General features: G+C 44.6%; 1 protein-coding gene across 1 annotated transcript in view; it reads right to left on the reverse strand.

The window, feature by feature from the left end:
* LOC145393722 (uncharacterized) overlaps nucleotides 1-14,478 on the reverse strand; it is an 848,279-nt gene that overhangs the window by 587,431 nt on the left and 246,370 nt on the right. The window contains exon 30 of the mRNA XM_080267765.1: nucleotides 9,526-9,665. Within this exon, the coding sequence (XP_080123891.1) occupies nucleotides 9,526-9,665 (140 nt within the window). The remainder of the gene's footprint in view (nucleotides 1-9,525; nucleotides 9,666-14,478) is intronic.

Raw genomic sequence — 14,478 nt, forward strand, 5'->3', positions numbered from 1 at the left:
GTTCCCGTCGCTCTGAGCTTGCATCTCCCTTTTTTGTATGCATTACTGGTTGCCCGATTATTTTCCTAGAGTCGAGTTGTCATGCCTGGAAAGTACTGCTCAAGGGATGAGAGGGTCCGTATCATTGCATGGAGGCAGGATATGTCCCTATCAACACGATCTGTGAACATACTGGACGCGTAAAGTCAACCGTCGTGAAGATTCTTGCTGCAGCGCGTGGCCTGCCACCTGATGTCATACCAGAGCACAAGCATGGCGGTGGAAAGAAGAGGATGACTTCCAGAGGTACAGATACGCTTCTGAAGAGGGAAGTAATCAAGAATCCTCGACTGACAGCAGCAGAATTGAAGAGAATGCATCCCCAGCTGTTATGTCTCAATTCGAACTGTCCAACACTGCTTGCAGAATGAGCTGGGTTTGCCATGCCGCACTGCAGCCAACAAACTGCTTCTCACTGACCGCATGGAGAAGCAGCGCATTCAATTTGCCAAGAAGTATGCACACTGGACATCAGATGAGTGGAGAAAGGATATGTTTTCCAATGAAAGCACATTTCAAGTGTTCCAGGTGTGTTCTGCCAAGGTTCGTTGCCCTGCCTTCCATAGTCGATATGACCCTGCTTACACAGTGCCGACTGTTAAGCACCCACAATTGGTAATGGTGTGTGGGTGTTTTTTATGTGAAATGGGAAGGGGAGGCCTCTATTTTCTCCCCAAGAACTTGATGATGAATGGTGCCCAGTACAATCAAGTTCTGAAAGACCATTTGTTAAACTTTTTTGCAATTCATGGGTGTGACTTTTTCATGCACAATTCAGCTCCATGTCAGAAGTCAAGAAAGGTGACAAAATGGCTTCAGGATAATCGGATTCAGATCCTCGACTGGACTGGCAACAGTCCGCATCTAAATCCGATAGAAAACTGCTGAGCAAAGATGAAGAAAATCATGGCAGAGAAGAAGATACCCAATCTGAACAACCTCAAGACTGATCTGACAAATGTTTGGTGCAAAGAAATGTCCTTAGATTACTTTAGGGATCTAAGTGATTCCATGCCAAAACGCATCCAACTGGTCCTGAAAAACAAGGGAAACATGACTTCATATTAATGAATGGCCTTTCATGAACAAACTTTGTGATATACTATGATTTCTGTGTTTTTTAATACCCTGTGGGGGGAGGTCCTAAGTCAATATGCAGTAGCTGTAGTTTTCCTAGTCTTTCCATGCATGACAGATCTGCCAGGCTGAGGACAGTCTTGTCTGCTGTTCTTTGTATTCTCTCGATCTTGTTTATACCTTTCTTTTTATGACCACATACTGTCGCATATTCCAACCTGGGGAGGATAAGAGTCACTATCAATTTTTTATAATTTCCTCATCCATGTAATGAAATGCCACCCTTATGTTTGTCAAGAGCTTATATGTCTCTCTGACAATCCTGTGAATGTGTTTTTGAGTGACAAATTATGCTGGACCAACACTTCGAGGTCCTTCTCTTCTCTCGATTTTGTGATTGGTTCCTTTCCCATCAAGTAATTCAATGATGGCCTCTTAGTACTTTTACCCATATCCATTATTTTGCATTCTTTTGGCATTGAATTTCACTTCCCATACCCGACTCCAATCACAAACCTTGTCCAGATCATTCTGTAGCATTTTACAATCCTCTTCAACTTCTACTTTCCTCATGATGTTTGCATCACCTGCAAACAGACTTGCATAACTGTTCAGTTCCCTCCACCATATTGTTTATGAGAAATCAGGAACATTACAGGTGTCACACTGAGCCCTGCGAGACTCCACTTGCATGCATGTATGTGTATGCACAAAACTGACAGAATAGATCTGTTCATAGGGGATGGAGGAGCAACAAGTGGACATGGAAAGAAACTAAAAAAAAGATAGGTTGCTTGAAGGATACCAAGAAATGCAGTTTCCCACATGGATGCACTGATCTATGAAATAGCCTGGACAGGGAGATCATCCAGTCCAAAAACTTAAATGAGCAAAGTCTGACTGGCTGAAACACAGAGACAGGACCCCACAAGTGTAGTTCATTTCCTGTATATCACAACTAGATAAATACACACATATAGTGGTAGATGGGGGCACTCACCATCCACTCACTTGATGTACTGCTGCTCTCAGGTGTCTGCCCTTTCCTCTCCTCCATCCTTCTTTCCTTCCATCCCCTTCTGTCTTTCTTTCCTTCAGTCTTTCCTAGTCCTTCTGCCTACGGGTGACTTTACACTCCCTCTTCTGTCTTTCTTTCCCTCATTCTTTCCTCTTCCTTCTGCCTGTGGGTGACTCTACACTAAGTGACAAGCCAATTGGTTTCCTGTATACCAGGAAACCATTTACTACGCTGGGAGGTAACCATATAACCAAATTTTGGAGCCTGGTGGTTTAGTGGGTAATTATTGCACTCCAGTCGGATTGAGCCGGTGAAGGTTTATATCCAAGGGATGGTTGGGGTTTAATGCTCACGTAATGCCATTCAGGGAGAAGTGAGGCTGGTCACTCTCATCTTAAATGTCAGGACCAACTGCCTAGCCCCAGGCTCCTACGCTCCTCATGGGGCAACGTAGGATTGGGTGATGGATGGATGAATGGATAAATACACACATACATGTGCATCTCCCCACCCCCCACCCCCCCAAACAAAAACACTGAGAGACAGAGATAAAGAGAGAGAGAGAGAGAGAGAGAGAGAGAGAGAGCTGACCTGACCTGCTTTGGAAAGCCAGAGAACTACAAGCTGAAAAATTATTTGCATTTGTCTGTTTTCATTTACTCTTTTTAGCCAATTTTTGTGACATGTATACAATATATTCTTTAAAACATTTTATACATCTGGAGGTTCTATGCATAATGTTCACATAACATCTAGTATTAAATTATGACAGTGCAGACAGCACTGGTGGTGTGCCACAGGGCTGGCAGATGCATGTTAAAATGAGTGACACCTTTTGTCAATCTGAGTAAGTTAAGAGACAAAGTTGAGAGTACGCTGGCCCTAAGAGAGTCTAGCAATGATAATACTTATATTGTACTGGCCAGATGTTTTCCCCCTATCAACAGTGTCAGTCTGTGATGCCCTAGCTAAGTCATGAGAGAAAGGAAACACAAATGAACTTAACCCTCTCATGAATGATGATGCAAATTGAATCATATCAAAGTTGGCATGAGAAGTGGTCAATGATGCTATTAGTGTCATTACCAGTTTTAGGCTGAAGAGACACCAATTAGACAAGTTTGGACCAAAATATTTACCAAAATTTAAGTTTTAGCCTGAGGTGTGTAAAACCTTGGTGCATCATAGTGAAGGGTGTCTATTTCATGGCCAACACTCTCAAACTGTCAGTGTCCTCTTGGCTTTCGGTGGAGTTGGAGGTGGGCTGTGCATGATTTTTGGCGATTTACTCGAAAACTATTGGTCGTCACGTGAAAGCTTGTTAAATGCTGCACATACACATATACTTTGCTCTTGCACAGTGTGGGCCATGTAAGCAAAGCCATAGTGCTGCTGTCCTGCTGGCCTGATCAGTGCTAATCAGAATGGCCTAATCAACATGTTGTTGAGAGGAACAAGGCTGTGAGAGAAAATGGGAAAACGGACTGAAATCGGCTGACCACACGAGAGAGAAGGGTAACCTGAGGTTAGGCTCTGAGAAGAGGTTTGTCCCACAAGCAAACCCAACTTGGAAAGGACACAGCAAAATGGGATGAAAGGGTCTAACACTAAACCATCCCATCAGAAAGGGGATGCGGAGAACGATGAAACGTTATAAGCAACCCGGGCCAAGTGGGGCCCATGCACATGAGCTACTGAGGGGTATGCAGTAAAGGAAAACCCCCAAAGCCCCTAATCACTTGAACACAAACTACAAACCCAAAAGGAAGAAGGCAATGAAAAGGCAGAGAACTAGGGCAAGAAGGAGGGAGCAAGATAAAACTCCTGAAAGGCAAGAGGAAAACTGAAAACAAGGCCACAAGGAAAGAAACATGTGGTTAAAAGGACCTCAGGAGAAAGAGAAAACAGCTTGTACAACAACTTACACTCATGCCTAGGAGACTCATAACTTCCAAAAGAAGAGGGGATGTCTGCCAAGGTCACTTTCGCTCTGTTGAGTACCACCTCTCCTCCTCTAAACCTCACCTTCTTTTTCTAACTGAGACTCAGCTGTCTGAGACAACTGACAGCAAACCCTTTTCTGTATCCTCCTACCTCCTCTATACTCATTTCAAACCCAAAGGTGGCTGTTGTGTATATATACGCAACGATATATCTTGCTCTCGTGTTCCTGAACTTGATTCTTCTGAATTCTCTACACTCTGGCTTTGGCTTTCCTGTCATTCTCTGACTAAATATATCTGTGCTGTTTACTTATCCCCTAACTCTACTATCAAAAATTCTTCGACTATCTTACTTGTACGATGGAACACATTCTATCCATTTCTCCTTTCTCTGAAATCTCCATTCTAGGAGATTTCAATGTTCACCACCACCTTTGGCTCTCCTCTCCTTTCACTGATCCACCTGGTGAACAAGCCTACATCTTTTCTATCCTTAATGACCTAGAGCAGCTTGTACAGCACCCTATCCATATTCCAGACCGCCTTGGAGAGAGCTCCAACATATTTGACCTCTTCCTTACAACTAATCCTTCTGCTTACACTGTTAATCTTTTCTCTCCATTGGGCTCCTCTGATCACAACCTTATCACCTTAACTTCTCCTATCACTCCGGTACGGCCTGTGGACCCTCCAGGGAAACGTTGTCTACGGCATTTTGGAGCCGCGGATTGGGAGGCCCTCAGGCAGTACTTCTTTGATTTTCCCTGGAATGATTATTGCTTCCATGGCCGGGAGCCATCTGAGTGTACCTTGTGCATTATGAAGGTTATTCTCTTGGGCATGGAAGCATACCTTTCTTTCTCATATCCTCTAACTAACGCAAGAAAGCCTTGGTTTAATCACGCTTGTTCTAATGCTGTCTGCAACAAGGAGAGGGCCTACAAAAGGTACCGGAGCCAACCCACCCCCGAATCACATCACCTTTACATTTCTGCCTAGAATCGTGCTAAGTCTGTTCTTCGCTCTGCTAAAAATAATTTCATCCGTACTAAATGCTCTCAACTCTCCAACTCAAATTCTTCCCGCTCCTTCTGGCACCTTGCCAAAAACCTTTCTAACAACTTTACCTCATCATCCTTCCCTCCTCTTTTCTACTCTGATGGTTCTGTAGCTATTTCTTCTACTGATAAAGCAGATCTCTTCGCACAGACTTTCTCCTCCAATTCCCACTTAGATGATTCCGGTGCTGTTCCTCCATCACTTTCCCCCTCTGACTTCCTCATGGATGACATTAAAATTTCTTCAGCTGATGTATTTTCTGCCATCACTGGCCTCAATACTAACACGGCATATGGGCCTGATGGGGTCCCTCCTGTTGTTCTCAAGAACTGTGCTTCTGTGCTTACACCCTGCCTAGGCAAACTCTGTCGCCTTTGTCTGTCAACTTGTACCTTTCCTTCTTGCTGGAAGTTTGCTCTCATTCAGCCTGTCCCAAAGAAAGGTGACCACTCCCAACCCTCCAACTAATGTCTAATTGCTTTAACGCCCTGTATTTGAAAAGTTTTCGAGTCAATTCTCAATAGAAAAATTTTACGGCATCTTTCCTATCACAACCTTCTTTCTGATTGTCAATATGGGTTCTGTCAGGGACGCTCCACTGGCGATCTTCTCACCTACCTTTCAGACTCCGGTCATCCTCCTTTTGGGACTTTGGTGAAAGCATTGCCACTGCACTTGACATCTCAAAGGCTTTCGATCCAGTCTGGCATAAATCTTTAATTTCCAAACTGCCCTCTTACAGTTTCTATCCTTCTATCTGTGCCTTCATCGTTAGCTTCCTTTCTGGTCGTTCTATAGCCGCTGTTGTAGATGGCCATCGTTCTTCTGCTAGATCTATCAACAGTGGTGTTCCTCAGGGCTCTGTCCTATCACCAACTCTCTTTCATTCATCAATGACATTCTAAGCTGTACATCTAACCCTATCAACTCATACGCTGATGACCCCACCCTTCACCTTTCCATTTGGTTCCCGCAACGCCCATCTCAGCAGTTACTTCAACAAACAAGGGATGAGGCTATGGCACACCTAATGTCTGACTTGGCTCGTATCTCTGACTGGGGTTAAAATAATCTGGTTGTTTTTAATGCATTTAAGACTCAGTTCTTACACCTATCAACCCGACAAAATCTTCCACAGGTATACCCGCTAATGTTTAATAATATTCAGCTTAATCCTGCATCATCCTTGAACATGCTTGGGGCTTCATTTACTCGGGACTTATCTTGGAAAGATCATATTACATCTCTTGTAAAATCTGCTTCCAAGAGATTGGGTGTGCTAAGCCGACTCCGTTCTTTCTTTACCCCTGCACAATTGTTGACTCTATACAGGGGTTTTATCTGCCCCTGTGTGGAGTACAACTCTCATGTGTAGGGAGGCTCCCCACATACAGCTCTTCTCAATAGGGTGGAGTCAAAGACACTTCATCTCATTAACTCACCTCCTCTTACTGACTCCCTTCAACCTCTGTCTCTTCGCCGCACTGTTGCATCTTTATCTCTTTTCTATCGCTACTTCAACGGTCACTGCTCCTCTGAACTGTCTGCATGCATTCCTCCACCTCTACGACAGGAGCGTAGCACCCATCTAGCAGCAAACTCTCATCCCTTTTCTGTCCAACTCTCTAATGCAAGAGTTAACCATTACTCCCAGTCTTTCATTTATGCAACAGGTCAACTCTGGAACTGTCTCCCTTTGTCTGTATTTCCTGCTGCCCATGACGCAGTGTGTCCAGGCATCTCGAAATGATCGGATCTTGAATTTGGCTCTCTATTGTATTTTGTTTTTCTCTTGGAGGGAACTGTTATTGCGGGCTCATGGCCTTTGGTTCCTTCTTCCTCGCATAAAAAAAAAAAAAAAAAAAAAAAAAAATACACTGAGCAAAAAGCACAGGAAAAGATAAAAAGTAGCTGTCTGTCCATGGTGGTCTATTTGACTCCTGCGCACAGCAGGCATGGATACCGATACTGGCTGACAAACATGACCAAGGGTGTTAGATACTGCTTAGGGAAGTACTGTACTGCACATAGTACAAGTGTTCATAGGCTATTAGTAGGAGGTTACACACATGAAATGCCTTCCGGCCGATGTTTCTCACACTGAAGTTCTTGTTCTACTGAGCAAATTTCGTCAACTAAGGCCATGGGGTGGGTTCGGCAAGAACCTCGGCTAAAAGATGCTACATTCCAATGGGACTCGTAAATCATCGTCATCATCATCCAGACCACCTTTCCCACCATACGGCAGGGTGAGAAGTAGCAAATGTCCAGATAGCCCAAATCTGCCCAATCCAATGGGCCACGTTTTCAATCACTCATCATTCAAGCCCCCGGAATCCTGGTTTTATCAGATACGCCAAAAACATTCATCACGTTCTGTAGCTTCACATAAATGTATCCGAAAGAGTCAATCTGGATGCTGCCATGTTAAAAAGGGGTGCCGAATCCATATCATGCATTTCTCCTCATAACATTCATCCAGCCAGCTTGATCTCTTGTCATTTCCCTAGCCTCACCGACTTCCAAACCTCTCTTCCTCACACACTCATCCACCATATCTCTCCACCGTCTCCTTGGCCTACCTCGCCTCCTCCCTCCTTCAAATTCGCTCATATATACCTTTTTCATCACTCTATTGTCATCCATTCTCTCCACATGACCAAACATCTCAGTACACTCTCTTCGATTCTGGTGTCCACAGACTTCCTCACTCCACATCTTTCACAAATCACATTATTTCGTATCCTATCCACCCTCTGCACTTCACATACATTCCTCAGCAGTCCCATCTCCACTGCTCTCATTCCTGACTTTTCATTTTCATGCCACACCATAGTCTCACATCCATATGTTAATGTTGGCACTAACACTCCTTCATGTATGCCTCATGCAGCTGCAACACTCAAGTCTCTGTTTCTTATCATGTCCTTCATTGCACCAGCTACTTTCCTTCCTTGTGTCATTCTACTTTCCACTTCTTTTGCATATTTTCCTCTCTTCTCTATCACTGTACTCAGGTATATGAACTCTCTCGCCAATGCCAGTCTCTCTCCATTCACTGTAACATCACACTGGGAGTCCCCTTCTCTCTCAATAACCATGACTTTACTCATTTTTACATTTACTCTAAATGACTCGTAAATTATACATCTAATTTAATCAAAGACCTGTTACGTGGAGGGAACCATCATCCACTCACTTGATGTAGTGCTGCCTACATCTTCCTTCACCTTTATCTTTCTTTTTCTGTGTCTGCCCTCCACTTTTCCTAAGTCTCCCATCTTTCCTGCCACTTTTTATTACTCTACTTTCTTTTTCTGGTGGTTTTACATTGAATGACAAGCTTAATGGGTCCCCGGTAAACCAGGAAACCATTTACAATGCCGGGTGGTAACCATATAACCAACCCTACATGACAACAAGTGGGTTGGCGGAGAGTTAGTGCCCCACCCCGTAAAACCACTAACTCAAAGACAAATGGCCATCCCTTAGAGGATTATGGCATCTGGCTATAGACAGACAGATAGACCTTTTATGTGAGTAAGAGATGGAAAAGGGCATGCTGAATCATGTACTGTATATACAAATTTACAGGAATTTTCCCATAATACAAAGTACCACTAGTAAAATAAAAGTGTAAGAATTTCAATTTTAAATGGTCTCTACTGAGGTACATTGCGGTCAGTGCCACATCGTCCACTGGGGTACAGAATTATCATAGTTTATCCATTAATATGCCATAAAACCTGGATAAGTGGACCTGTGTCAGAAAAGTGGAAGTGTTGTGACTGTGTCCAAGTTAGTAAAAAATATCATGAAACAGCTCCCACTATTAACAGCTACACTCCAAAAAGGGTTACGTGTCCTTGAGTTAACAAGTGAGTAGTCTGAAAGGTTGCAAAGAGTCAATTTGGCACACTCAAACTCTGACAGGTTAATTTTACAAGAAAGGTAATCCAATTTTCTGAAACATTTCACAAGGAAAACAAAAAAGGAGGGGTGAGGGGATCAAGGCAAGGATACTAAGAGATGATGAGCGATTACATTACGTGACATTATTGGCAAGGAAATAGTTATGTGGAAGGCTTAGCCAAGTTGGATGATGGAAAAAATTTAGAGCCACGGTATTTAGAGTAAAAAGGTTTCTTCTATCCCAACCAGAAATTAGAAAAAAAATCAGCAGTGTCACATGTGAACAGCCTCAGTCTGTGATTGCTTTCAGTGACTGCTATAATGGTGGTTATTCCCCATTACTTTAGAGGACAAGTGGAGGGAAAATTGCTCTTGAAACAAATACTTCTGCACTTATTCCATTGTACAAAATGAAAAATGGCTTATTCTTAGTTATAAAGACAGTAGCATGAAATAAAAGAGAATATATAATCCAACCTGCACTTTGCATTCTAAAGCATCATTCTTCAGGGATACTGCAGCCTCGAAGCCAACTGAAGCAACAGGACAGCTAAGGTGGAAATTTTCCAGTGTCATCACGGTCGTTCCCACAGGCAATCTCCTTATCTTAGCTGTGCCTGATAAAAAAAAATGTTAATTAAACTGGCATCAGAATTCATACCTAGGATAACTATGACAGCAGGCAGAGTGCAATACTGCACTATCATACAGAAGATATTCTGAGTACCAAACCACACATCACAACCTCCTACAATCGCATCAGAATGCAAAAGACCATGGAGTTCGTTACACAATCAATTCCAATATTCTGGAAAAAAAAAAAAAAGCACCACAAATACTAAAGCTATATACCCAACTGATACTTATTCAACTGAGCCATAACTTGGAGGTACCTGCATTATGATACTGGCAGCATGACTGAGTTTCTAACTACAGTAACTTTATTTTTCCATGACTAAGTCTGGCTCACAATACCCCCTAGCCTATAATTTTCAATAAAACCTGACCACAATGCAAGTATATTCACTCCAAAACAAATACACAACATTATAGAGATAATACAAAAGTCAACAAGCATAGGAATGAATGGCATCAGCAATCAGCACCTAAAATGCTTACGACCACACAGCATCCAGGCCCTTACAAAAATTAGCAACTATTTAAAATTTTATGTTTGGCTGCACACAGTGTCACTGGGACAAAACACCAGAGCAATGGAGGAAACCAATCACCCTTACTGGATGTAACCAGAGATCTTCCACTCCAGGTATGTTGTGCGACTGTCTGTTTGCTGCCAGTGCTCTGTAGTCTGTAAATATATGTGTCACTGTTTGTGTGAAGCCTGGCAGTGTGGACATGCATCATCTGTGGTGTTACCTATCCTGTGTTAGTATGTTCTGAATGTTGGGTGATGGCCACAGTGTGCTCTGCTCAAGTGTACTCTGTTCTGTTCTGTTTAGCTGGGTCTCTGTTTTGTGTACTGGTGGTGGTGGTGGGTGGCTAAGAACCATGTTTGGCCCTAAACAACTAAGGGTCATACAGTATTTGTGAGTGTAGTGTAGAGGCAGACCCTGAGGTATGATACCCCTAGATGTGATACCCCGGCATAGAGATGGGGGTAAAAATACCACCCTACCCTGCCGAACGATGGCCAAACCCTGGAATAACGATGAGTTTTGTTTTTGTTTAAACTGATTTTGATGATATTTTAGACTTAGATTTTGTGTTTAGGTTGATTTATAAACTGTTTTAAGACTTATATTAATGTGTTTTAGTCACAGGTGGGGTGAACATTGTCATTATGGGGTACACTTATTTTTATTTTTTCCAGACATTTTTGATGACTTTCAGATTTTATTTTTGGGTTTAGGTGAGTTATAATCTGCATTTGTGCTTAGTTTAGCTTGTTTTAAAGCTATTTAGGGGTTTAAGTTAGTTAGAAACTTGTTTTTGGACTCATTTGGATGGGTTTAGGATTTGGTTGGGGGGGAAACCCAAGGCTCAATAATGCATCCCTATACTTTACATGATAAATCTACCCCAAGACACATACCTTCCCTAGCGATGGGTTTTTACTTAACTTAAACTGCACTGTTAAACTGGGGTATGCCTGTATATGTAATTCACCAGGTTGGTCACGATCACGTGATGGTTGTGATCATCAGCTTTTTACCCTCCCAGAAGAGAATTGAGAGCTCATATAGTCCGATCTAAGGACAAAGTCTTGACCTTCACACATGTAAGCAGGGACAACTCTGCCAGACATTCCAGGAAGACCTCCTAGCCCGGACAACCCTGGTGCAGTCCTCTGTCCACCAAGGAACCGTGGCAGTGCCTTGGGGACATGCTGAGGACCTGCGGAAGGTCGCCTTACCTGCTGCAATCACAGAGGATGTAAAGTCTGTCACGTGATCATATAAGGGTCCTCCAGGCAGAGGCCCAGTGTTATCAAGGGTTGCCATAAAGAAGGACCAAGACCCTCGTGTGAGGATCCAATGTGGACGAGGTGGAGCAGAGCAGGGTGGGGAGAGATTGGGGACATCTAGGATAACTGGAAGGTGGTCAGACCCCAAATATGGGGCAGTCCAGATGGTTGAGCCTCCAAAAACAGGATCCCCCACATATAGATCAAGTGTGGAAGGTAGGCCTGAGTGCGGGTCATTACAGGTCTGCAGCCCCAATGGGGTGAGCAGGGTGAAGCGATCACTTTCGAGCAGAAACCAGAAAAGGGAAGTTCCTGACCTACTGCCAGAACCTCAGGTCAGGAAAGGATCCCAATGGGGGTGTCTGGTGTTAAAATCACCCAGGAGGAGGCATGGTGAAGGGAGCTGGTCTTGATAGGCCCGGAGTTCTTCCAGGCCTATGTCCTTGCATGGGTTGTAGCAAACCGCCACAGTGATCCATCCCTGCACGAGGGATAGACGGACTGCAAGAACTTCCAACACCCTTTAAGGGGGGCGGATCAATGGCAGAACCGAGCTAGGCGCATCCTCCCTGACTGCGACAGATACACCTCCTCCGACACCCTGACGATCAGCTCGGTATACAGTAAAACCCCTGAGCGATAGATGGAGATGTGGAGATAACCAAGTCTCACATAGATCAATAACATCTGGGATGAGGTCCGCTACTGTCTGCTTGAAATCGGATGTTTTCCGAAGGAGCGATCTGGCATTCCAGAGGAAGAATCTACGTAGAGGTAAATGAGCCATCACTGAGGGGAGAGTAGAGAGAGAAACTGAGGCAGGAGGTTGACACATATGTCTATAAAGGACTGTCCATTTTTGTACATGGACAGGGCTGTAAGCAGAAGGTCCACAAAGGACTCTGTAGAATGGGCACCTGTGGGGTTGGCATAAGGGGAAGATTAGGAGGTTGTCCTTGGTACAGGCTGACGTGGAGGGGCAGGAGATTCACCAGGTGTGGAGCCCCTCTCAGGAGATCTGGGGAAGGCAGCGTAAGATATGTTTGGATCTGAGGCGGGAGTTGTGGCCATTAAAGGGGTGGAACTGGCTGACATGACACCAGGCTGGGTGGAAGGAGCTACTGACTCTTGTGCAGCATGTGGGAAAGAGGTCCAATTTGGGTGGGGACGCTGTCGATGGGGCTTGGGTGAACGGAGAGGGTGGAGCAGCACTGCTGACTGGGAGGTTGGGTGGGAGGACACGGCAACTGTTCACTCCACTTCACTTGGTTCAGTTGAAGACTCACTACCAGATGTTTCAGGAAGATCTTCCAATGCTGAAAAGCGGTTGCTAACCACTGTTGCATATGTTAGACCCTCCTGAACAGGCCGGGAAATCCAACTGGGAGCTATATATGTTGTCGAGGGGTTGGAGCTGAGAGGAATACGGCCGGATGGATTAAGGGCACGTAAACGGGTGTTGACATCCGACAGGGCTGACGGGTCAGCCCTAGCAGCATCATGGATGGCAAGTGCCTGTTGGTAGACTGGGCACATGCGGGAGACAACTTGGTGTGCGCCACAGCAGAAGAAGCAGTAGGGGTCATTGGTGCAATGACCACCCGATGGGGATTTGCATGGATGGAACCTGCTGCAACGAGAGCATCGAACTTTACTTTTACATGATATTGTGCCATGCCCAAATCGATGGCATGTATAGCACCTCAGGATGGGAAAAGTGTAAGTCTCTACAGAGTAACATAAGTGGCCAAGTATGACCTGCTCCAGCAGGGGGCCCCTGAATTTGAGCTGTACCACCCTGGCTGCCACTGCTGCCTCACCACCAGGAGGGCGGATCATGAGGCGGGTGACTTCCTCTAGCTGGGAGGAATAGTTGCCAAGGCAGCGAAGATTACTAACAAGTTCCTCCTCCGTGACATCAGGAGCAACAGGCCCTATTTTCCCATATGAGAACTCGCCACAGGAAGGTGAGTGAGCCAACCAACACCTTACTGGCCAGTCCCCCAGCTGGGTGAGGGACTCTGGTGGTACAGTCATTTTGGTCACATCATCTGCAAAAACACAGAACTTAATAGCTGCTCCTTCACCTAAAACTCTAAGTGATCCCGCTATACAATACTTACCCCATGAAGATTTGTCGATGGCATCCGACAACCTGCGGGGATTCAAAAATACAGGGGTGTTGTCAGCCGACCTTGCTATGTAAATGAAGCTCCTTGATTCACTGGGGACATCACCAACTGGGGCGGAAGGCCGTATCCACTTTTCTGGCGCACCTCACTCGTCACCAGTGGCGGAGGCCGTCCTCACCCTCTTACCAGGGGCAACGACTTCTTCGGCGGCAGGGGCGAGGTCCACATGGACGTCCTGTGTGGCGAGGCCGGTCATGGAAAACTCCATGCCTGGCCGAATACCTGGCCGTTACACTCACTGTTATAACACTGGAACACTGTGGTATTATTGCGATATACCCAAAATAAGCTGGATGTGATTGTATGGCTGAGATGGGTTAACACCCGAGAGAAGATCCCATATGGTTGCACAATGGCGGAGGGCAACGGAGCTTTGTTTACATCTGGTGAAAAGGAATTCGAGGGCTTCTCCAAAGACGATGTGGGAAATGGAAGTACTATGTTGAACCAAACAAGAGTAGCTGGAGTAGAGAAAACAGCGGAGAGGAATGTCCAGGAAATAAAAAAGGTATGGGTAGTAATTAGAAAATTACAGGAACGAACCCAAGAGCAGGAGAGAGAGATCATAGATTTACAAAGTAAACTGGAAAAAGTTTGCACACGCAGTGCAGAGCAAGAAAGAGAAGTCACAGAATTGAAAGTGAGTAATGAATCAGCATCAAATGAAATAAAGCAGCACAAGAGGGAGAATAAGAGGTTGGAAGAGGAAAGGGACATGATGAAAAACAAACTAGATGAGTATGAATCCAAATCAAGAATACAGGACGAGCACATTAAAGAAATCAAGGAGCAACATAAGGGATGGAAGAAAAT

This window comes from Coenobita brevimanus, chromosome 25, assembly GCF_032717465.1.
Source record: "Coenobita brevimanus isolate Jiangsu-jjx chromosome 25, ASM3271746v2, whole genome shotgun sequence".
NCBI classification, from domain to species: domain Eukaryota; kingdom Metazoa; phylum Arthropoda; class Malacostraca; order Decapoda; family Coenobitidae; genus Coenobita; species Coenobita brevimanus.